The sequence below is a fragment of the Augochlora pura genome, chromosome 11 (genome assembly GCF_028453695.1).
Source record: "Augochlora pura isolate Apur16 chromosome 11, APUR_v2.2.1, whole genome shotgun sequence".
NCBI lineage: Eukaryota > Metazoa > Arthropoda > Insecta > Hymenoptera > Halictidae > Augochlora > Augochlora pura.
The window spans coordinates 6,232,149-6,256,597 of NC_135782.1; the positions used below are offsets into that span (position 1 = coordinate 6,232,149).

The following is a 24,449-nucleotide window of genomic DNA, read 5'->3' on the forward strand; positions in this document are numbered from 1 at the left end:
TTATAGATGCCTTAAAATTTCACCTATTATTTTATCATAAGGTATGTTCGAATAAAGAAGTGACACAACACATGGACTCTTCAAAATCAGTCGCACAAGAAGATCCTGGGCATAATGGTACCTCCTTGGTACTAGCACCTTCAAGACTAAAATTGTCTCTTTACTTCTGTTGCTGACATTCTTAAGATATCTACGAGTATGATTTATATCAAACTACTGCACTACCTGTTTCTCGAAAGAACATACCTGCGTACTTATCCAGCAACGCACCAAACTAGCAAGCCTTCTTCCGAGAAACAGGCCATAATTTCTAAACCAGACTAACACCCGTGAATTAATTTCTGATTCGATCGAGTGTTTAGGCCGTTCGGTGATCAAGGCAGGTATCGCTCGAACCGAGACCGGGATTCGAGCAGACGCGCCATCGGCGGTCAGCCAGCGAGGAAGAAGATCCAATGGCGGCCGGGTAGGGAGCGTGATCCACGATCCAAGGGATCCCTGTGCCGCAGTAGCAGCGGGCGCGCGCTAGTGTCGGCATCGGTGCTGCTCGTCCCTTTCCATAGATCCAGCACCTTCCACCTCTGCGCGACACGAACCTCTCCGAGGGACAGCCACGAGCAGAGGAGAGGAGAAGAACCGGTTCCTATCGGCTGGTGGAAAGCGGCACGAGGCACTCCGGATTTCGTATCGTCCACCGGATACCAGAGGGCTATCCGACATGAGCACGTCGACGATCGTGGGGTAAGACTGGATTTTCCCTTCAACACTCTTTTGCAACCCCTATAACGCGAAGGACCAAGGCCCTTGATCTCCTCGCAAACCCGCCCTCCGAAAAGATAGCTAAGGTAGCAAAGCTCTGGCTCCAATTCACCATGGAGTACGGCCCGTTTCGCGAGAGCGCAAAGATGCCTGGGAAACTTGATATGCGAACGTTGTGTTGTTATAAACATTTGCTTTCCTGCTTCGTACGCTGTTGCTTCAGACGATCGTTATCATTGTTTGCTTCGTTTCTCCTCGTTGGTCGTATGGTTCGGAAGAGTTTAGCAGAAAGATGTCATGGACACTACGTGCTTTGTTCCGTGTCCTATGGTTTTAGATAAGAATGCGCGTAATTTGGCTATCTTTATGGGGGAGACCATGGATCTGTGTCGGTGGTAGCGAACGTGCTAAAGTATATCGCAGGTCTTGTCAATGTAGGTGTCGTGTAGGACCAACATTTACCAAACTTTCTTGACAAAGAAGGTTTTAATACACCAAAAACATGATGGTTGTTTGCTAATAATCGTCGATGATAGTTGCGAATGCGAATAGGCGAGCGCTGCTTAGTATTCTATCAAGGTGGCAGTCGTTGCGTCTTTCTGTATTACCATCTATGGGAAAAGAAGCAATAACTTATTGAATAACATCACAATTATATATCGAATATTTATAGACATTTGACAGACATTTATCCAAAGATCGGTGACTAGTCTCAGCCTATGATCACTCTCAAAGTAGACTAGTGCAACGGTACAAAGGTTGGAAACTGTGAGAGAACGAGTGTGAAACCATAGTGCCTGTTCCCGGGTTCATCGAGAAGGCTCCCCGCGTTTTCGCGGTGTCTAGGTCTAGGGTGCGAGGAATGGTGGAGCAGGCTGGTCCGCGGTTTAGCTGGGCCTAGCAAGCTGTACAAGCGTCTGGGAGATGAGTGATTGGACCTCGGACGGCCGGTTGTTTATCGAAGATTTGCGATCAACGCGGCCGGCTCTTAGCTAAAAGTAAAAGTGAGAGAGCTACTCGGGACGGCTGTCTCTCGGACGACCGCGTCTCCTCGCTGCCAGAAATGGTAGGATAGTCGGGAACTGGTTTCCACTTTGGCGGTCGGAGCTACCTAATTCGTGGACGGAGATGTTTGTATTTTTATCTGCCATCTTGCGGCTCGCGGCGGTTCACTTTTTTTCTACGTTTTTCCTCGTTCGATGCTGGACGTGGGTGGCGATCCGTTCGCCGTTTTCTGGTTTCGACGATATAGAAGAGCTTAGTCGGGAGGTCCCTGGACCGAGGAACTGGGAGCACCATACGGGAATAGTTCGAAGTCGGTAGCTGTTTTGGTAGGAACACGGTCGCGGCGACGGTTTCGGCGACCGAGGTAATCTGCGCAGTTGATTTTCTCTGTTTCCAGGTTGCTACGGAAATAGCGGCTGCTTTTTGGAGCACGTTAGGGGATTGGGAAAGGTCGGGATCTCGCCGGTTCGCGCCCATAGTGTTACGTCTGCGATTTCGTGCCGCAACCTCGCGTTTTCCATCAATTTCTCAAGAATAGTCTTCCTTTCTCTATCTCTTTTTCACTCTTCATTAAAAACATTGCATACAATTCAGAATCTATAAAATAGCTCTATTAAAAGAATCATCCTTGTTGTGAAAAAACGTCAACAACAATTGAGGATGTAAAAAACGTCACAATCGTATGGTAATCCCATTATAGTAGTCTATTAATAAAAATTGACTTTGCAAGTTCCGGAGCGTATTAAAAGCCTTTACCACAAAGCAACTTCCTGCAAGGAAACCACTTGTTAGGAACACAGGATGTAGAGCATGGTTCCATTGTAAACGTTTTCCTTGATCGGAACCATATCTTAGTCACGATGGTCTTCTAGAGGCTTCAAAGAAGTTCGCAAACGCGAGGTCGAGGCGAACATGGTGAACAGTATGGAATAGTCTCTTTGACGATGGTTTTAATGTAGGCCTTGCGTGAATTCCAAGAAAAAGCTGCTCGACCTATATCTCGACGAGGAAAACATCGTCGTGGACTGATCGGAGTGACCAACGCGGAGTTGCTCTGCTCAAATCTCTCATATTCGTGTGACGTTCAGCCTCGGTAACATAGTATGCCTTTCATATCGTTTATCTTTAGTAGATCTAATCGACTTCGACTTTAGAATTTCAACTTCCTCTAGTTTCACATTCCTATATGTAATGTTAACAACTGTAAGCTCTTAAAATAATCGCACATTCAAGATAGCCACTTTAGACAGAGCTTAACATTAATCCTAAACTGTGAGGTCGTTGTTTAGAAAATTGTGCGACAGATGGAATGTCGAACAAAACATGGAATCGAAATTCAAAAGGGAGGAGAAATAATTGGATACGTCGTAGGCAGAATCGGGATAGAATGTCCCCCACAAAGGATCATTATAATATCGTGAAAGCACTTGTGTTCGAAGTCGAAACACAAACGAAAACGCAAATAGCTATTTTTGAGGAAGCACGCGATACTCACGAAGAACTCGATGCACCGAAGTAAGGAGAGGCTTGGGAACGCATGTTTATAGTCGCCACCCACGCCGGGTTTCTATATCCACGCGGATGAGTAATCTCACCGGGCAGCTCGATGAAATAATCGATGCATCGAGACCGTTCGATTACCCCTGTCCCCGGAGCGTCTCCCGAAATTCAAGGCGCAAGATCATCGACACCGTCGATCCCGACATTCTCCGCTTTCTTTCTGGCTCCTCCGCTGCTCTCGAGTGGGCGATCGATTCCCGATACATAATTTCGGGTCGCTACCAGGAACGAGACGCAACACCCGTCCCAAAAGAAAGTATAAAGATAAATACGGGAGAGTAAAAGAAACTTTATAGCTTCATCTTGATCGAACACATACCTGTTTGATGAGTTTTAATAAGGTTCTTTGGAACGATAGTCTTGAGCTGCTGGATAAAATCACTCGGTTGTTCATCTTTTATTTTTTAACAAAGACGATTGTAAAAAAGCCTCGGTAGAAGATTCCTTCTATCTCTTGCTATGTTAAAGCTAAACATACCGTATGCTATAAATAATAGGCCACGCGTGTGGCTCCGGGTCACTTTCGATCTGAAAATTTAGAGTGATAAGACTGAAATTATTTATATATTTATAGTTCCAACAGTTCAGTATTAAAAATAATTGTATAACTAGAATCGTTGTAGCGATTCATTGAACGCAGTGTGCAAGAGCAAACGTTGGGAACGTTGGTTGTTCTTTGTCTCTTTTGTTCTTCTGATCGGTCTGTTAAGGAACAGATTTCAGCCATCGAACATGCAATTTCGTGACAAGGAATTCGCGAACGTCCCTGTTTCGTCGACACCGAGAAGTCACGGCCCATTCGATCGTCGAGAATGCAATTCTTTCGCATGTTTAAGGCGACAATAAGTTTTCGCACGAGCTTGTAATCCCGCCGTTGGCCAGGTTCCTCTAGATCCTCGCCCACGCGCGATCCAGTCTTGGACGACCCGTTTGCCGGTGAAAAAAACAATATTTTGGATGTTAGTCAGCTACGCTCGATATTTCCGTCGGTAAACACAGGTTGCCTCGAAAGTGGTCGAGCCGCGCAGGGTGTGATCTCTTTCTCTCTCTCTCTCTCCCTATCTCTCTCACCCTCCTACAGTTTTGAAAAAGGAAAATACGGTGAAATGGAATGTCAGTGACATAAGCGGTGACATAAGAATCGCCCCGCGGTGACTCGTTCGTTTCTCTGCTCGACTTCTGCGCTAAAGAATAAACAAAAATAGGAATAAATCATTGAAAAAACAGACACTGTGTTTTCTGAAAAAAATTTGCCGGTTCTCGAGGTTCGTGATATTTAATAAAAAGTCCAAGACGCGATATCAAAGGCTTGCGGAATTCATTATCAAGGTCCTCTCAAGACCACCCACTCGAGAACATAGGAGAATGCTACTTGAAATGCATCTTTGGATGCAGAAGCGCTCGTAACTCCAACCTGTGCATCGCGAAGCACTCTTCAAAAACAAATTCACTGTTTCGAGATACTATATATAATCATTAAATCACGAAGCTCCATTCTTTTAATCGAATCTTCAAAACTCATTATTTTTAATAGAGAAAATATCTTAATCATCTTCAGGAAACAGAGTCCTTTCCTTAATCATGTTAATAAGATGCAATGTAATTTTACAAATGTTCTATCTGCTATCTGATCTGAAATTACTTCTTTGAATCTTGTTTGAATTATCCAAATACGAGTGACACCGATTTTTGACTAGCTCTCCAAATTCATTTTAATCGGATTTTTAGAAAGCAAAAAAATGAAACCAATATTTCCTATGATAAATTTTAGACCCCTAGTCTCAGTTTCGTTAATCAAAATATGTTTAAATCCTGTGGAAATTTTTGAGGTAGCTTTTCTGCAATGAACGTGTTAACGTCGTCGAAGCAATAATTGTTGTCCGACGATTCGGTTGGCACGGAGCGGGGCGTCTTTCGTTCCGGTAAAATTCCGAAACGATCTATCCCGTGTCCGAGAGCGAGGATCGAACGATCGACGGGATGGAAATACACCGACGGCGGGTTTCTAGGTCCACGCCTACGAATCGTCCAAATTTGAACGTCACGGAACCTTGCACGCTATTAACAACCCTGTTGGCCGCGCGCGATCGAGACGCCGCCCGTCGTCGTCGTCGTCGACGGATGACGTGGACGCTCGGACGCCTCGTCATCAGGGAAATTCGCAGGTGTGAACGACCCCTTGATCGAGGGGGTACAAGAAAATTGTTCATTGCCACGTGCCGCGGCGGCCCGGTCGACGCGATGTATTTTTAACGACGCGTCTATCGCGGGCATCTTCGACGCTGCTCGACCGAATGGTTCAACGTTCAACAAACGACAGAGCTTCGGATCTACAGAGTGTATCAAAATTAATAACGCACGATGAACACAACTATTATAAAGTCGAATCGTGCACGATCAGCTGGACGAATCTTCTTTCACCCCTTGGACCTCTTTGGATTTTTATTCGATTTTTATTGGATCTTCTTAGGCTCTAGACAATATAAAAGTTTAGTACTTCGTTCTGGGATCTCTTGGACAGCCTTGATAAACATCTTTTTGATTTCTTAGATGATTTTTCTAAATTGATTTTTCTAAATGATTCTTCTAATCTTCTGATGCTTTTTAGCATTATTTAAGCATTTAAGATAATATAAGCATAGAGTGAATAAAAATCTAAGGTGAATTGCTTCTCATTTTTCTATATAAATTTAATACAATAATAGTAATAATAATAGTAATCGTAATGGTAATAGTAATAATTATTACTATTGTATATCGAGGGGGTAGGGGTGTAAATTTTCACAAATTACAGGCGGCACAGAAAACTGGCTAACTTCCATAATGAACCATCTCTCGTGTATTCTGTAAAATGTTCTACGAAGGTGCGAACTCGTAAACAGCTGCCGATTACAATGCGCCCGCGATGTAACGATCAGTGCGATCGGTATTTCGCAAACAGGCGGGTCACATTGATCGGGGCACCGTCAGGTGTGTCTTCACCTCCGCGGAAAAACCGTGCGGCGTCGAAGCCCCTAAAAATAAAATAATCGGAAGCATTTTGTGCGCAGGTCGGTCCGCTCTAAATTTAACTATGCCTCGCGTATCTACCTAAATACACTTGTACAAGCCACGGCAACCAGCGTTGGCTGGGTTCCGAGCATCGCGACACCGTCGCGCCTTCGATTCGCCGTGAAAGTTCCAAAAGCTTTTCCAAAAAGACGATTCGAACGACTGACTTCCATGTTACGTATCCATAAATTCGTATCTTACGCGACATATTCTATTCTTCAACCACGAATCACGTTGTTGTATCACATTTTCGATCATGGTCTCATTTCATGAGCCTCGCTTGGTTTTTCTGTGAAAATTGAGTGCAACGTCTCATCGTTGCGTCACGCGTTCGAAATTGAGGTCTCGTCGAGATGTTAAATAAATTCTACAATGATTATACGATCAACGTAGTCGTCGAATTGTTACAGAAATTCCAAAATGACTGTACAAATTGTTACATAAATTTTAGAATCAGTGCACGAATACCATAATCGTAAAATTATTACATAAATTCTAATATCATGGTATAATTTCTACAGTGACCAAATTATTACGTAAATTCGAAAATCATTACCCGATTAATGAAGTTCGAAAATTATCACACAATTTCCAATCATTATACAAATACTAATATCATTCTACAATTACTGAAATCGTCGAAATTATTATGCAAATAATAGCAATAATCATTACTGTTACATAAATCCTGAATTCATTCATCAATAATTCATAGGATTATTAGATCGATCCTAAAATATCTGCGCAATTACCGACGGTATGAAACTCTTTTCAAAGATCCGATATGGTAATACAGGATGCCCATGCAAGCCTCGGTAAACACGCTTTCGCGTCTCGGCTCGTTTCGATTAGACGCGACTCGCGATCGATTAACGCAGCGGAACGATTGTCGCTGGAATTCGGCAGGAGATTTTCCGCGGATGGCGAAGCGTGGATCAGTGGTCAGCGTTTATTTGATCCAGCGGATCGTGTTTCGCTCGGGGTCTCTCGTTTTTCAGACGAACGTGGTGTAGAAACGTTCGATGGGTTTTCCGAGAAAGTTGGCCGCCCGCGGTGAATTACGATTCTACCGTCGATAACGGTGACGTCACCGGTCGTCGAATCGATGTTAAAATTAGTGGAAGAACGAGAGATATTGGTGTCATAGTAAATCATCAGAAAATGTACCCGTTGCTGGATTGATAACTTTTTACATGTAGGCAAATGGAAGGAGAAATATATTAGAGCCTAATTTGAACCAACAATTAGGTTGCAGCATCGTGGATATTAACACTGAATTTACTGTGATGATCCAGATGACTTCAGATTTTTCGTCTCAAAATTTTTAAGACTTTACAAATTTTTTCAGCGATAATAAATTGAATAAATTTCGTAAGTCAAGCATACATTATCAACACTTTGACTGTCACGTTATCCTTTCGTGGGTAACGGAATTATTTGCACAGATTTGTAAATTAATTGTTACACTAATCTATTACATTTTTCCATTTTTATTAGGGCCCACAAAACGGCAGAATGTCGAAGAAGTAATTAATTTCGTAGTTTTGCAATTGTTGAGCTGGTTATTATTTTTCTTAGTTATATTATTTACTACCGTCTTTATTCTCATAATAATTCTCATATTAGCATCGATTGTTTCATTCTATTTTTGCTCATTATTATCTTATTATTATTGCTTTTCTATCTAGAACATTTTCTGCAACAATCCCTTTGATATAATAAACATCACTACTATTATTATTATAGTTGTACAGTAAATAAGTAAAAATAGGATAATAATGCCTTCTTCTATGAGTAGAAAATGGAATAAGTAGAACCAGAAAATCATGGCTGACTGTAGGGCTTAAATAGAAGAGGACGACTATCTATTCTACTTTGTCCGACTATTGTGAAGAATATTCCGGAAATTGGCGAGCTTTCGGCGGTGTGTTCTCATAAAACGAACGACACGTGCCGCGGAGTAAAAGTTCTCCTTCGAAATCTATTATTAAAAGCTGACTTTCGTGCAGACCACAAGCCGCTCGATCGTATTGTTGGCGGATACCATCGATTTTCTCTGTCTCCCCGTTACGTGTCAATCTTCGTCGTTTCTTTGTCTCGTTTCTTGAGTCGTGGCGACAGTTATTAAGAAGTTCGATCACCCAACAAATTGGTAAACGCTCGGACAACGCGAATAGCGAAAATAGAGTCCTATCAATATTAAGCAGATAGTAGCTGCGGCTGCTCCTTGAAACCGTCGTAAAAATATCGACTCTTTAAATAGCGGATCATCACAATCGTAACTAAACGCCGTTTCATCAGTGAAATAACTCCCGGCCACTTTTCGTGTCACGGACGGATCGCGCGCCATTGAAAAACCGGCCGCGTCGGCGAAAATTCAGAAAATTCGTTCGGAGATTTTGCAACGATGCAGAGAAACCGAAGGAACACGTGGAGCTGAACGTTCTATTAACATTAAACCTGTCGAGGTAGTCAAAACAGCTTTCTTTTTTCAAAGTCCTAGGAAGAGATATATCACAGTAAAAATAATATTGTCATTGTCAGTCGTGTTTAAGACTCGGTAGGTTTAGTTTTAAATCAACACTGCAGCTCTTATTATTTTCACTTTTCCAATTCTAATTTCATTGAACAAAATTCGTCAATTTTATATAATTTCTGAGGTAGCAAAAATTGATTTCTTTCTGTTTTCATATCATTTGGATTGCCGATTGCGCAATCTATTGCTCGGTTATCTCGGGAGTAACTTTCTATAGTCGTCGATGACTGAGTTTATTTATTTGGCTAAAGAGCAAATAAAGGCACGGCAGCGGTACCGTAAAAAGTTTCCATATAAATCGAGCCGTGGTGGGGTCACCTTTGGATCCGAAATTAAAACGTACGTCGGTGTGTAAGGTGTGAGAGCCGGGTTTTATGAAAACGACACTCCCACACGCTCGGCTTAGACGCCATTTAAATGACAATAGCTACTGGACCACCCGGCGTGTCCAATAAGCCCGTCTTATATTTTCCACTGTCGCCAATTGACGCTAAGGCGGTGCGCCTCGGAAATAAAATCGAAAAAGTGCTGCCGTTCGAACTGCTTCCAATGTTTTGACTTGTAGAATCGATCCCGATACCTTGCGACATCGTCGACAAGTGTCGAACCGTCGAATTTCCTAAAAATAATTTCCTTCGGATCTTCCCATGTTTTCAAAGCATCAGTATTTTTAATCAATTCGTGGACTTTTAAAGATAGGCTCAAACGTAGAAATTGACAAGCTGGAGAATGCAAACTCTTCAAAAGAAATAACTTTTGCAAACATCTGCGGTCACCGATAAAAAGATAGGATAAACAATTGAATGAAGAGGCAGGCGTGTTCGGTTCGTTCTTCTGCTTGTTAACGAGGCGTGCTCGACACTACGATTCCGAATTGATTCGCAGGAGGTCACGACGGTAGCCACCGTCGCCGCGTCTAAACTGCTTTTGGAGTTATCAAGGAACGAGCCTCAAATGGTAAACTACATTGTCACGACTGCGACTTATCTCCCGATGACTCGCTCCCGCTTCATTACCTAATCCCTTTTAAGGAAGCTCTACCGTCCCGACGGAAGGCTGCCCCGCTTAATTACTTCAACGATCCTCGCGCGTAATCGGTTGCTGATCAATTGCTGTACCGCGGTCGTAAACGCCCCGGATCACACCCAAAAAATTTATTTCGTAGATGCGACACTTAAAAGGCTCAAAAGATGTCCGATATAATTGTTACTTGTTTAAACTCTATAAATTACAATTGAATACAATCGGTGCAAATATATTGGAATTCAAATCGCGCGTCTCTGAAAATTAATTTCCATAGAGACAGATGAGAAATTGACAGTCGTGGCTTTATCTTGTTAAACTAGTCGCTAGAAACAGTGTTTTAATGCTGCTCTTTATAACATCGAGATAATCGACTGTTCGTTTTTATTTTTTATATTTTATCAACCTGTACATTTAAGCCTTCAAGCCACTAAATATCAGTGTTATTCATTTCTTCCAAATTAAATTAAAATTTGATCTTCTCGTCTAAAAATTAAAATAAATAAAGACATAGAAGAATCTAAACTTGTATGGTTCTATTTATTACTAATTTTTAAGAAGTACAGAGTGATAGAAAAAAGTCGTAATGCAAGGGATTAAATCTATCAGACCAGTCATCAATACAGTGTTCTAGTTATGGATAGTTAATCGAAGAATGAACGATTAGAGCCGTCTAAGCGGTAACTATTTTCCACAACGTGTGAACATAGAACAGATCCGTCGAGGTTCGTCGATGGTGCTCGAGAACGCCGAAAGGAATTCGCCGGACACCTCGGTGTCCCGTGGCGAAAAGAGTATACGTCCTCGACACTTTAATTGGAACGCGACCCGTCGACGCGGTGCAATCGTATAGTCATCGAAATGACTGGTTTCGTCATGAGCGGTTCGAGCAGAGACACGCGGTCCCGCTCCACGGTTCACGTAGGTGCACTAAAATACCAATACGTGAGTCAACGCGTTCCACAGATAAGCGAGGAATGCGTTTCCGTTCAAACGTGAACTAGAACGACCGAATCGCGTCTTTGATATCGCTGCGCGACATTGTTCTCCGTGTAATCGATCGTCACGAGGATGGTCTTGACCCTTCGTCGAATCTGCGATACTTTCCGGAAGTGAGATTAAAGGCAGATGACGTTGCTGAATTGACAGTTCATAGAACTTTATATAAATAATAAAGATGCATTTGTTAAGATTGTCAGCGATTTTTGAATGAATTGTTCGTGAACGTATTAATAATTGCAAATATCTCCTTCAGTTACAATATTAAATACGTATTGTGTACGACCTGTAAGATTTTACAAGTTCTAGTTTATTTTACATTATTAATGTTCGAAGAATATTATGTGCGGTGTAATTAATAACGCGTGTTTCTTTGTTGCAGGAATTCGGAGGGTCCAGTGACAGGTAAGCCAAGCGAACAATAGGAAACGGCGAAAGTATCGGTCAACGAAAGGCGGAAGTCATTGGCAATCTGCAGACCTCATTTATGATCTAAGATAGCCGCAGTACTCGGCATATGCTATACGTCAAGCTAGCTTAACGAAAGTTCAAGATTTAACCCTTTGAAATCGAATGTGGACGTACCGGCGATTTCATGATTATAGACCTTGTCTTAGAAATTGCAAGCATGTAATTTGATTATCTATTTAGGCGTAAAAATTAATTTAATGTCTTGGTATTCAGTTATTTATAATTCTGGTTTTAATATAAATAATTATGTACTATATTATAACATTTAAGTACTGACGCTTATAGTTATCAAACATTTTGATACATGCATCGAATTTTTATTTATTCCAGTCACTTCAATATTATTTTAGTCACCTGGAAGTTATCGACAAGAATGAAGAATACTAGATGAATTAATTTCTACATGTAATGCATAAAGAACGATGAGGATATTTTTTAGGTCTTCTATATAAAATTTAGTTTTCCATTGGATATATTTTTAGAACTTTCAAAAATCCACAAAGGGTTAAAAATTTGAACTTGATCCAGTTGCAAGCAACAATAGCTAGGAGATAAAAGTCTGTCGAACGTTGCATTCGTTGTCCAAGAATTCCTACGAGCAGTAACTGCATAATGATCCGTCCGATCGTATCGCGATCTCTATGGGGGCTCGGTCACCCGGGCCCCTCGTTAGCATTCCACTAAATCGCTAATCGTTCCAGGACTCTGTTCCGCGCCACCTCCGCCTCCACCCCCGCCTCCAGTGCCTGGCCAGGTGCCGGCCATGAGGATCAACACCGTCGAGGTGAGCCGAGACCCGTCAGTTTACCTTCGTGATTCGTCGCGAGCGAGCATTGTCCTCCTTAAAAACCGTCAGCGAGTAAACAGAGAAGAGAAAGGAAAAAACCGTCTCGCGTTCTTCTCACGATATTGAGCGTTCCGTGGAATTGAAAATATTTGCGTAAAAATGACGCTCGGGTAAATAGAGAAGCAGAAAAGAACGTGATCTCCGATTCTTCGCGTGTATCGTGTCGTGGTTCGAGTTTCTGTCTCTTCTCTGTCGCCGAGGAATGCATCGCGTACCTGAAGACACATGACTATAGAGAATAAACTTTAACAGTGTTCCGTCTTTAACGTTTGTTCTGCATGGTAAGAAATAATAATAGTTATTGTTCCACCGTGGTTTTATTGGCATAATGTCGAGCGTATTGGTGCAGTGTTGTTTGTCAAATTCAATTTAGTTTTTCCAAAAAATTGGAGACGTGCATACATCAGTATAGTTTTCGTGATCTGAAGAATTTTATTTCTCCGTTATGCCATGTAAACGTAAATCCAGACTGTTCATTCAGTGGTCGTTAACTCACTACCTTGAAAGATAAGACGCGAGTGTCGGCAAAATCGTTCTGCATATGATTAACAACACTTGTTGAAAAACCTCGTGCGATTAGACGTTCGTCGGTTAGTTGCGCGTGTCGGTCAATTCTCTGAGAGGATACAATAGATATCAATTCGCAGAATTTATTTCAACGAAATTTCTCGGGTCGAGACATTTTTTTCCGTGAAAGATTTGATGGCGTCATCGACAGTCACCGTGTGTTATTTTCTGAATGCAGGCGCCAACGATAAGGAGGCCGCAGCTGGTTAACGACGGCTACGAGCCGCCGGCGGCGATACAGAACGCGATGCTGACGAAGGACAAGAAGCCTTTCACGTACACGCCGGGCATGGGCGGCAAGCTGGACCTCTCTCAGATCCGGAGCCCGAGAATGGCCCGTAGAGTGGCCAAGAACGCGAACGACGAGGGCATCGAAGGCCCGCCGAAGTCCGCTCTCGAACAGAAACCGGTGCCAACGACGAACGCTCCACCGAGCCTGTTCATTCAACCGCAAGTCGCGATACCCGTCTTCCCGACCAATATTCCAGTGCCTCCCCCCGCGAACAGGACCCCACCCACGCCACCTGCGAACAGGACACCCCCGACACCCTCTGCTAACAAGACACCAACCACACCGACTCTCAACAGGACTCCGTCAAATGGTAAGCGATCCAAATAGCTCGTTGTTATAGTGGAGGGGATTAATTGTTAATTAATTTAGTTCCAGAGAGGCAACCGGAAGTGATAAAGCCGGTTGCAAAGGTGGAAACGAAGATAGCGCCGTTGGTGACGACGTCCGTGCAACCAGGTAGCCCCGAGAGCCCGAGCACGCCGACCCAGGTGACCCTAGCGAAAGCGCCGACACCCTGGATGCAGAACAAGATCAAGCCGCAGGAAGAATTGCCCGAGTGGGCGAAGCGATCGAATGCGAACAAGCAGAGTTCATCGCCTGAGAGTCCAACATCGCCACCAGTTTACACTATTCAGCAAAGTCAGCCGACGCCACCGCCGACGCAACCACAATGGCAACCGGCCCAGCAAAGGCCGCTCTCGCAGCAGCCTCAGCCTTACCAGAACCAGCAGCCCCAGCCTTTCGTTCAGCAGCAACAGAAACGGCCATATTCTAGTCCTCAAGTGCCACAGCAGCCCAGTCCACAGTCGCAGGAACGCGTGATACCGATCCGCGTAAGTCGGCCATCTTGGATTCTCTCACCTCGCATTTTCGCAAACCTCATACTCGAAAACTCTCCAACAAATTCGTAGAATTCTTTTTGTATTCTCATTTTGAGCTGTGAGAGTTTCCTTATACCTAAGGACAATACATTTCGAGGAAGACATTACCATTTACCTTTACCTTGTCACTTGATGTTCATATACACAACACTGATTCAAGTCGCCCAAGTCACTAGATTTTATTTTTACGATAACACGTCCCATACTCGAATATGCGTCATCTGATTCTCCGCCATAATATCTTCCAGATCGAGGACAGGCCATCGGTGTTCGACGCGAAACGCGAGCCAGGCCACCATCAGTTCAAGCAGCCGAGTCCTCATCATCAGCAGCGATGGGGGCAGCAGTCAGGTCAGAACCAGATGCAGAATCAAGTGCAGAACCAGGTGCAGAACCAGGTGCAAAATCAGATGCAGAATCAGGCACAAAAGCAACCGATGGCAGTTCTCCAACCTGCGCCATCGACAGGCGGTGCTTACATCATACCCATCATGGTCGAGGGCAGTGAGAAGAAGCCTGTTGGAGGACCAGTAGCCAATTCTTCGTTCTCACAGCCGACCATGGTGGTCAGGAACAATGTACAGGTCGGCGACAGCCAAACTGTGAAAGTGTAAGTTCCATACGATATTCTTATCGATACGCTTGCTGATTATTTACCTTTACGATTTAATTGAATGATGTTTAATTAAAGGATACCGCAACGTGGACCAGTCTCCGTACAATCGGACTCGGGACCAGTTCAGTCCCGATCGTTCCGCGTGCTCCAGAAGATCACCGACACAGACTCAACGAACGACTTCGATCCAGAACAGCTTCGTAAGCTTCAATTGTTAGATGATGACAGGGTTCTAATGAACAAATTCAAAGAACAAGGTACAGAAACTTTCAAGCGTATCGGATGTAGCATTTCATTTCGATGATTAGATTATGGTGGATCTTTGTATTTTAGTTGACAACGAAAATACGCTTCACTACGAAGAGGATCCGAGATATCGCGGCTCGGCCATCCCATCTCGAGCCTTCCGCTACTTACAAACGATGACTGACGCCGGAGATGTGCCTGTTACGTCCAGTGAGTGTCCTTTTTGTGTATCCTGTCGATGAGGACCCACTAGAGTCGCGACTTATCAAGATTCTTTAAGATTTTTATACCGTGCGACTATTTTCCACAAAATTCAGTCTTTCATTTTAACGAGATTATAGTTTCGCGAATTTAGGCACGATTAATTGACAACTTATTGCTAGAAAAGCGTTGTATATTGATTAAGAAGTATGTTTGTTAATATGTTTGCGTATTGTAGCGCCCCGACAACAGGCCGCCATTAACAAGAGACAGAACAGGAACTCAAAGTCTTTCGGTGAGTACGTCCAATCATTATCAGTCTCTCGTGCCCAAATCTTACAATTCATTTTTATGATACTAAGTGATAGTCGATACGTTGAAGTACAAGTTTGCAGCTTGAGACTTGATGCCAACTTTTTAATGACAGAGTTCTAATTTGATCTACGATTGTTACAGAGGAATCACAAGCGAACCTACCGCCGAGCGAGCAACAGGCTCCGGAACCAAAGAAATACATGGGCAGCGCAATTCCCTCGAAGTCCTTCAGGATACTGCAAGCGATGACTGCGCCGGAGAGTGTCGGTGAGTATCCTTGCAATGGATGCTGCGCTGTCATCCAATTATCTCGACATGTATATCGTGACAATCATCGGACGTTCTGCCTCTGACAAAAAGTATTTGATCGACACCGTGGAAATCGCTGTGTCAAGAATTTGTTGTTCTACTTCTCGTAAGAAATTACAACATTTACTTAAATGTTAGATAAGGTACTTTCCTCAAGTGTTTGGAACATAGTGAAGGTGACAATTAGGATTGCCTAAAATTGTTCTGAACATTTCAGGATCATTTAAGGATCTTCCTCTTTTCCGTAATTATTTTAATACATGGACGGCGATGTAAATTATTCCTAATTGTCTCTCAGCTTGTAAATAAAAATTTGGGAAGAGGAGATACGATTATTCGAATCGTTTCGCTTGTTTTTCTAATTATTGAGAATCTGGAATTATAGAAAAGAGCCGCGAGTTTAGAATAATCGTATTCTCTCTTCTCAAATAGTCCATTTTTGTTTCCAAGCTGAGAGACAATATGGGAGAATTTAATTCAGCCATAATTAAACACCACAGCAAATCGTCGATCGAATGGTTTTTGTCAGAGGCGTGCACAATTCACGCAGAAAATATCAAACACGCTACTCGTCCATCGGATTAATCGCAAATACGCTTCTATTGACCACTTGTACCATTAATTGTTCAGTGACAAGCGTCTCTCACTCTCTCTCACTCTCACTTTTTTCTATCTATCACTCTCACTCTCTCACTCTCTTTCTCTCACCATTCTAATGAACGATTAAAAACACTGATGTAGCGAATGACTGCGTGCCGTCGCTGGGACATTCCCCGAATCCTGTGTTCACAGGAATAAACGAAAATTCCTTGGCGTGTGTTCAGGTCGATTAACGGGCTGCGCGAGCAACAGAATTTGATCGGACGTCTCCGGACGCGCGTGATCCCCGAGATCCCATTTCTCAGCGAGAAGTCCGTTCGAACGGAGGCATAAATCGCTGTAATGTGCAATTTTCGAACGTAGATGCCTGGCGAACCAACGTCCGGTTGTTACACACGAGTCGATCGATCTTTTGTCATTTTCTTATTTGGATGTATACAGCGGTGCGCATAATCATGGACTCGAAGTAACTTTTATAATTCTACTGATATTTAAACGAGAACCAAGAAAAGCCTATATTTATATATTTCTTATATTATTTTAATATTATTTTTAATATGGATATATACGAATACGATGGTTTGATAAGTTTTCGTTTAAACGTCATTGAAAATGTAAAAGTCACCTTGAGCCTATAATTATTCACATCACCGTAGATTAAAGTTACCAGTCCTTTTTAATTTCATTTCCAATTAGTTCAATCACTGCTATTACATTTAATAGGTAGAAATAGTAAAGAAAATTTACGAAACGAGCACTGTATTTCAAAGATGATTTTTCATAACTACAATCGAATTTTGAATTAACGTTAATTTTATTAATATTTTCATTTCTGTGGACAAAAGCACGGTAGTGTCTCGTGGAACGGCCTCACGTAGATCCGAGAATTGGTAATTTTCAAAGAATGTGTCGAACAGTAGAGAAACAATAGATCGACGTTAAACCGATGGGATGATACCGCTAGAAACGAATATGGCGGACGTATGGCGAGTTACGAATGGACTGGGTACTTAACCGGGAATGTTGCATGTTCTATTAATGATTTCACGTGTTCACTGTCGCTGATCATTGACGATTTCAATAATTACAAGCGGTCGTTTGCATGTATCTGGATACGAATATTATTTTGGACTCCGATACACAGGACACAATGGCGTCGAGGCGGCGACAGGCAGCTGCTTCGATGAAATATTCCCGAAAATAAACGAGTCTCTCCGAATCGCAGGAAGAGCGCAGTTCGATCGATTTAAACGATCGAATGGTCGTCCTGCGTCGATCGCTGCCGTTGACCCAGGGAACCGGTCGTTCTACATGCTAATTGTTTCGCTAGTTAACAGCCTGTTTGACAGACTAAGATTCCTCGACGAGAGATCTCCAATCCGGAGTCACTGTTCATTGCGAGAGCATGTCTTCCGTCTCGAGTGTTGAGTCGAGCTGGTTGCCGCGTTCACGAAATTTTCGATGGTTTCCTTTGAACACAGGATCACACGTTTTCTTTTCTCTCGTAACCGTCCGAAACTACACGTCGCTTGTCCTCGCTGTCGGATGCTCCAGATTCCGGGTCATTCTCGCTTGTCTGTCGGTTTCTAGCTGCCGGAAGTGCGTCCACGTTAGACATTTACTTACCCCGCGTTAGCGTAAACCTGACAAAGGATTTTTAAGTCGGCAAATTTTACTTTCCACACGACGATGAAATATGTTGAGATAAACGCAGTGAGATGCGATGAGATATGAGTAATGAAACTTTGGACGATATTGAATCAAAATTAGATATCAAAGTCTTTAAATTTACTTGATACATTAATTAATATAATTATTATAATTATAGGCTATAAGTAGTATTTATAAGTAGTATTCTCACCATTTTTATTATAATACGTAGTTGAAACTATCTTGTCATAATATCTTGCATCCTTGTCGACCAAAATTTGTGTTGGTCAGAAGCGATCGGAAAATGGAACGGCGGTCAAGACAAGTGACCAAAAAATTATTCGACCCCGAAATCGAATGTCTATCGTGGTCGCACGGTGTCCGAACCTCTTTAGACCTGCCTGGGATATAAAAACCGGGTACTGAGAACGGTGTGAGGGTGGGATCGGAGGATCGTCGACAGGATAGGGGCGGAAACCGCAGGAGCACACCGACACCCGAAGATCGGAACAGCTGAGAACTTGTTGTCTGAATGCATTGTGCTGTTTGTTGTAGCCACGCAAGAAAATCGTCAAGCAGATTACACCTGCCAAACCGAGAATAACGTTCCGGGCAATCAGCAGCCGGTCGTCCTTCCCCCGATTTGGGTGCCCGAGGGCGGCTGGTGGGGCTACTACCCGCTGCCCTATCCAAACGACTCCCATCCTTACCATCCAGACAACACCGCCTACGTGTACTTCCCGATCTACAATCAGAATTACCCTAGCTACCCCGGGGCCAACGGCGATAAACCTTACCCTTACCCCCCGCCGTACGTGGTCCCGGTTCCTCCACAGGCTAGCAATTGCGATCAAGGCTTCCAGCAAGCCGGCTTCGAGCCAGCGAACGTCGCCGAGCCGGCTTCGAAGCCTCAGGAGACCGATGTTGTTTCGAAAGAGACGAACTGGGACAACAGTGTCTCGAGTACGGCCAGCAGCAACAGCAAGGACAGCGATTGTACCACCGCGATGAACATAACCGACGAGGAAGAGATCCCGGAGACGATCGCCGCTGTGCAAGACAGCTTACCGGACGAACCGCAAGACGACAAAATTCAGACTGCCAATTTAACCACTAGCTCGAATCCAAATTCGAATCCTGGTTCAAATCCTAGCTTAAACCCTAGCTTGAACGTCCCCGTGCCGAACTATACATACATAGACACCAGCGACTCCAGCGAGTCGACGGATTCAGAGTCCCCGATGGATAACGACGAGTCGGTCATGGAGTCGTCCAAGAGCATCAGCGATCGGAACTCTGGCGACTCGTCCTCGGACAGCGAGGACTCCGATTCCTACTTGGCTTACTCCACTGGATTGAATCCTCATGGCAGGGTCGAAAAGGATCAGCAAATCGACGCAGAAAGTGTCAAAGAGAAGAGTGTCGAAGATAAAGGAAGGGCCGAGGATGCGGACACCACAGTTCCTCATCAGCTGAGTGTGATCTACGAGGACGAGCAGGCGGTTTTCGAAGGACCTAAGTCGGAGGAAGCGAAAAAGCAGAAGAACCCGAGTGGAACGGCTTTCGAGGCCACGGACGATCCTCCCGACGAAGCTGACAACACGACGGTCAGCGTGAGCCTGCCGTTGAGGTTCAAGTTCTCCGTGTCGGAGAACAACGAAGACGTGACCACGGTGATCGTTGGGGATAGCACTATCAAGAGAGCCTGCGAGAAGGATGATGCGAGGACTACCAAGCTCCAGGAGCAGAAGACTCATGTCGACGTCTCGGCGAACTTTCAGGTAGACACCTGCGCGGACTTCACTGTTAGGAGAGAGGTGTCAGGGGATGGCAAGCGAAGAGGTCAGCAGGCGTCGAAGGGCATCTCGATAGACAGGATCAAAGAGGAATCGTCCGAAGAGCACGAAGACCCGGTCGTCCCACACGTGAACTTCACGTTGAGGAAGATTCCAACCAGGATGAACCGGATCAATTGCGAAGAGACCGTCGAGACGGAGTTCACGATCAAGAGGAAAAGCATCAGAAAAGAGGAGGACTGTTCGTTGAGCACCAGCACTGTCACGTCGAACGAGGACAGCTCAACGATCAGTAGGGAAACCGTGATCGAGGAGCGATCCGAGATCAAAGACTTCAACAAGAACGTCCTGAAGCCGGCGGTGATCGTCTCCGAGTGCAACGGCAAGGACTACTCGGAGCAGGATCAGACGACGATAGAGACTGCCGTCGAGTCCTCGAGGAAGATAGAGGAGGAGAGGAAGGAGCCGAAGCACCTGCTGAGCGTGCAGAACTCTCGCGAAGAGACCGACGACGAGGACAGCGGCGTCACCTCGGACATGAGCCGGATGATCTCCGAGGTGGACACCGACTCCGAGTGCACGTCCACGAGGAACATGAGGAAGTACCAGAGAACGCAGACACACTCGCGACTGTTCAGGCTGCTGAACGACGACTCGGTGCCCGAGGACTCGTCGACTAGGAAGCAGCAGCTGAGCCTGCCGCTGAAGAGCAACGGGTTCAGCTACGACGAGAGCTACTGCTCGAACTACTCCAGCGGCCTAACCTCGCCGGAGTACTCGCCCAGCTGCGAGCAATCCTGGCGGAGGCTGCACGACGTCGAGAATAGCCAGAGGACGGCCGACCAGAACGAAGAGCCGCGCGCAGGATCTGCGCTAACTCGGCAGGATCGAGTCGCTGGCAAAGAAGACCCTTACTACCAGGCCTGGAAGACCAGCAAGTCTCCAGCGGTCAACGACCACGACGTCGTCCCGTCTCTGGCCTTCAAAGTCCTCGAGAGCAGAAGACCACCCTGGGCCTACAAGGTGAACGTGCTCTGTCCCAGGATCAAGAGCACCAAGAGCGTGCCGCGCGCCCTGCAAGCCAGGAACACCGCCAACGAATGTTCACCGACCAATCCGGTATCCTCTAATCCCATGTCCTACGTGAACCTGAGAACCGAGCGTTGCTGATGGCCCGGGGCTGATTGAGGCCGTGTTTGGCCGCGAGCAACCGGTCCACGGAACGAGCCTCGCGCAACTTTTCTCTAGATTCGCAACACTGGGCTGACTATTGCCCGGGGGGGCTACAGGCTACGTGGTTTTTTTTTCTATCGGTACATATCGTTTCCATATAATACTCATCTGTATAATCGCTCTTTACTTTACTTTGTTTATATAGTTTTACCAGTCTTGCGTCTTTATTTTTGTCAGTTTTTTTTTTTTTGTTCCTTTTCGTTCACTATTTTGCTCTTTCTTTTCTCTGTGTTTCTCTATTTCTCTCTCTTTTTTACCTTATGTCTATTTCTGTTTCTTTCTATTTCTAGTTTGATCTGGTCCTTTTGCTCGTCGACGGGAGCCCCTCCGCGAGAGACACTCTGTCGTGTGGCAGGGATCTCGAGAGATGTGTTTTCGAGGGTGGTTTTTTTCAAGGGAATTTTTATAAGATCGTAAAGGAGGCTATAGTCATGCGCGCGACTAGGGAACAGCTTTTCTTTATGTTTCCCTCTCTTATTTGCTGCCTCACTATCGCAGCTAATAAGAGAAGAACAGATTCTTGGTACTTGGAAAAGTCGTAAGAAAATAAATCAATAAAGAAATAATGAAGATCACAATGATTACAATGATTAACAGGATCACGAACAAAAGCATCAGAAAAACTACAATGCAAATACAGAATAATAATAGTTACAGGAGACAGAATTATCACAATCTTCGTGACGACATTAGTCATAAAGCAAAAAAGATTGCGAGTCATAATGTTACGAAATAAAATGATCACAAGGTCATAAAGATCATAACATCGTAAAACTTAAAAAAATCATAAACATCAGAAGAATTATATAAATTAAAAAAAGATAAGGATCACAAACACGACAAATACCATAAAGATCATAATGAGAAAATACAAAGCACGGAATCTTTTATGAAATCAATGCAAAGTGCAAAGAATGCGGATGACTGCGACGATCAAACGACAGAATAATAAACTCTCGTAAACGCGTCAGAGTGTCTCGCGCAAAAGGGCTCCACTTTCCCGTTTTCTCTCCATTTTTCTTTTCCGTCTTATCGCATCTCTCGTCGAGTTTTGCGTCGGCCAAGAAGATCGCCGACGCCCGAATCCACGTGGACATTATTCTCGCGATTGTATCGATCCTGTCAGCCACCGCCCGGTGTTTTTTTTCTCCACTATTTGATTTTTGTTCTTTTCTTTGTTTATTTGATTTTTGTTGCTGAAACTTGTTTTACTAACGCCGACGTCGCGACGACCTCGACCCGTCGTTTGTGTTACCACCACCGATTAACACTTGCAGTTCGGTGTTTTATTCCAACGATCTGTCATTTTTTTTTTCCTTTCTCTTTCTTTTCGCCGGGAATGTTTTGCGAACGTGTTCGAGTAGCCACACGCTTGAGAATTCAGTTTGAGAATGATCTGGTGCTTCTGGTTTTCTTGTAGCGATGATTTCTTTGGGAGGACAGGGGGGGGGGGGGGGCAACGATCCATTTATCCGATAGCTCGATCCGAGCGATCGATCGTCTTCGAATGATTTCGTCGAAGGAATGTTATCGTTCACGATGCTACCGTCGACTATCCAGCGATTTCGTTTTCTATTGAACACCCTGTGTAATGGAGCTGTTTTCTTTCCAGAAACTAGGTGTACACGGGAGAACCATTAGATCGAGTCATAAATAACTTCCATCTTTTTATCAGATATTTATTTCGCTTTTTATTCTATTAATTTCGTTCCTTTCTCTATTTTATTTATTTTTAACCCTTATCTATGTAGTGACAGCAAAAATTCTTTTACTCTGGTGACTCATTTCAAGCCAGATACGAACAATAGATTCTACCTAGCTGCGTCAGAAGTTATTTACGACTCGACCCAATAATTACGGAATAATTAATTGTTGACCTTCCGTTTCTTGCAACCGACGCAGAGAATGATTAATTTGCATAAAAATACACGGTTTATCGACAGTGTTTCGATGGTCCCGATAAACTTTCGATGTCCCCGTAGGATTCAGCATGGAGAATCATTTCGTTCCCCGTCTCGTCACACGTGTCCGATTAACAAAGACAGCTGCATTCATCGCCGTCCGCATGCTTGGTTGTGCATTTGCTATCGGCTGCGATGCATCTTGCGATACACAGCTATAATAACAACGGTCGACCGTCGACTCGCGATTTTCCAGTAAAACGCGTGCATGCGAAGGGATCGCGACGCGGACGGAGTTTCTCGATCGCATCGATCGTGCCGGGGGAAAACGCTATGATGTTAATCCACGCTTCGATTAAATTGCACATTAATGTCATTCATTGCCTCGATCGGCTTCGATTCACCAATGGAGCACCACGCCACCGGAAACGGACCGTCGCTCGGGTTATCGATAAATCGCGATCGATATCCCGGCGACGATCCACCAAATTTTCTCCCCGTTAAATTGCTTTCGTCGGCCACGAGCTTTCAAACGATGATTATGGGAGGAGGCTCGTGCAAAGCGTTCGAACGTTTGGCAATCTTTTTAGAACGTAGAAGGTCTTACGTTACAAAAAGATTGCCAAATATCACCGCTCGTCTGAACGCCTCGCAGGAATCTCTCCTCTTAACAAACGAATCTTTGTTATCCGATCGAAAGGATACCATAAGAAACGATTAATGGGAGCACCATGCCCCGACGAACCTGTACAATCGCTTTAACGTTTGTTTCTCTGGTTTTTCAGGTCCCGACGCAACTGATTACTGAGCAAAGACGGGTACCTACTTAGGAATCATGGCATTGTTAGTGTGTTTTCTCCTTGTTTCTCCTTTAATTTCGTCATTTTTTATTTTGTCTACACCGACGATCCGCAGCGATCGATCGAACGACGCTGTCACCCGCCCAGAGAGTACCCTCGACCGCGCAGATACCTGCGCGTCCTACGTTTTTCTTCCGTTTCACCTCTTTCCCGTCTTTTCTGTTCTGTCCTACTTTCGACGGTCCCGCGGTGGGTGCGCGATTCCGAGGGACGTGTTCACCACACGATCACGCGAATTTTCTTCTTTCGTTCTTCCGCCCTCCTCTCGCCCTTCTGCCCTTTTCGCGAGACGATCGATTAATCGGCCGGGACGCGTCGATCCGCGGCCGGCGAGCGTCGCGCGAGCGGTTTGTTCACGTAGAATCAATGCCACGTTGTGACGTTCGTGTACCATTTTCTTTCTTTTTCGTTCCGTTTTAGAGAGGTGGTTCGATACCGATCCCGAAGTAAACGGCTGAAAGTATGTTTGTATCGATACTGTCGCTACCTTCGATCTGTCCTTGTGCCTTGTTTAGTGTAAGTTGTGTAAAATAAATTATTTGTAAAGTTATCGATCCCCTTCCCGACACCTTTTATCGCCCGGGCAACCGTCGACGAAATCGGACCGCGGATGTTTTTACAATTAACCCTTTGCACTCGAGCCATTTTAACCGGAAATTAAAAATAATTTTTCTGACATATGGCATTGCCATTTTATACGATAAAAATGATCTTGGAACACAATATTACAA

The 24,449-nt window shown here is 44.3% G+C and overlaps 1 protein-coding gene across 1 annotated transcript; it reads left to right on the forward strand.

Annotated features, from left to right (window-relative positions):
- The first annotated feature begins 569 nt into the window (after positions 1-569).
- LOC144476817 (uncharacterized) lies at positions 570-24,268 on the forward strand. Its single transcript, XM_078194071.1, is given in 12 exon segments — positions 570-741; positions 11,316-11,338; positions 12,106-12,188; positions 12,997-13,420; positions 13,480-13,943; positions 14,240-14,601; positions 14,683-14,864; positions 14,941-15,063; positions 15,293-15,349; positions 15,511-15,636; positions 18,484-20,747; positions 23,644-24,268. Coding segments are annotated over 12 exon segments (4,194 nt in total). The 5' UTR covers positions 570-718; the 3' UTR covers positions 23,707-24,268.
- The last annotated feature ends 181 nt before the right edge of the window (positions 24,269-24,449 follow it).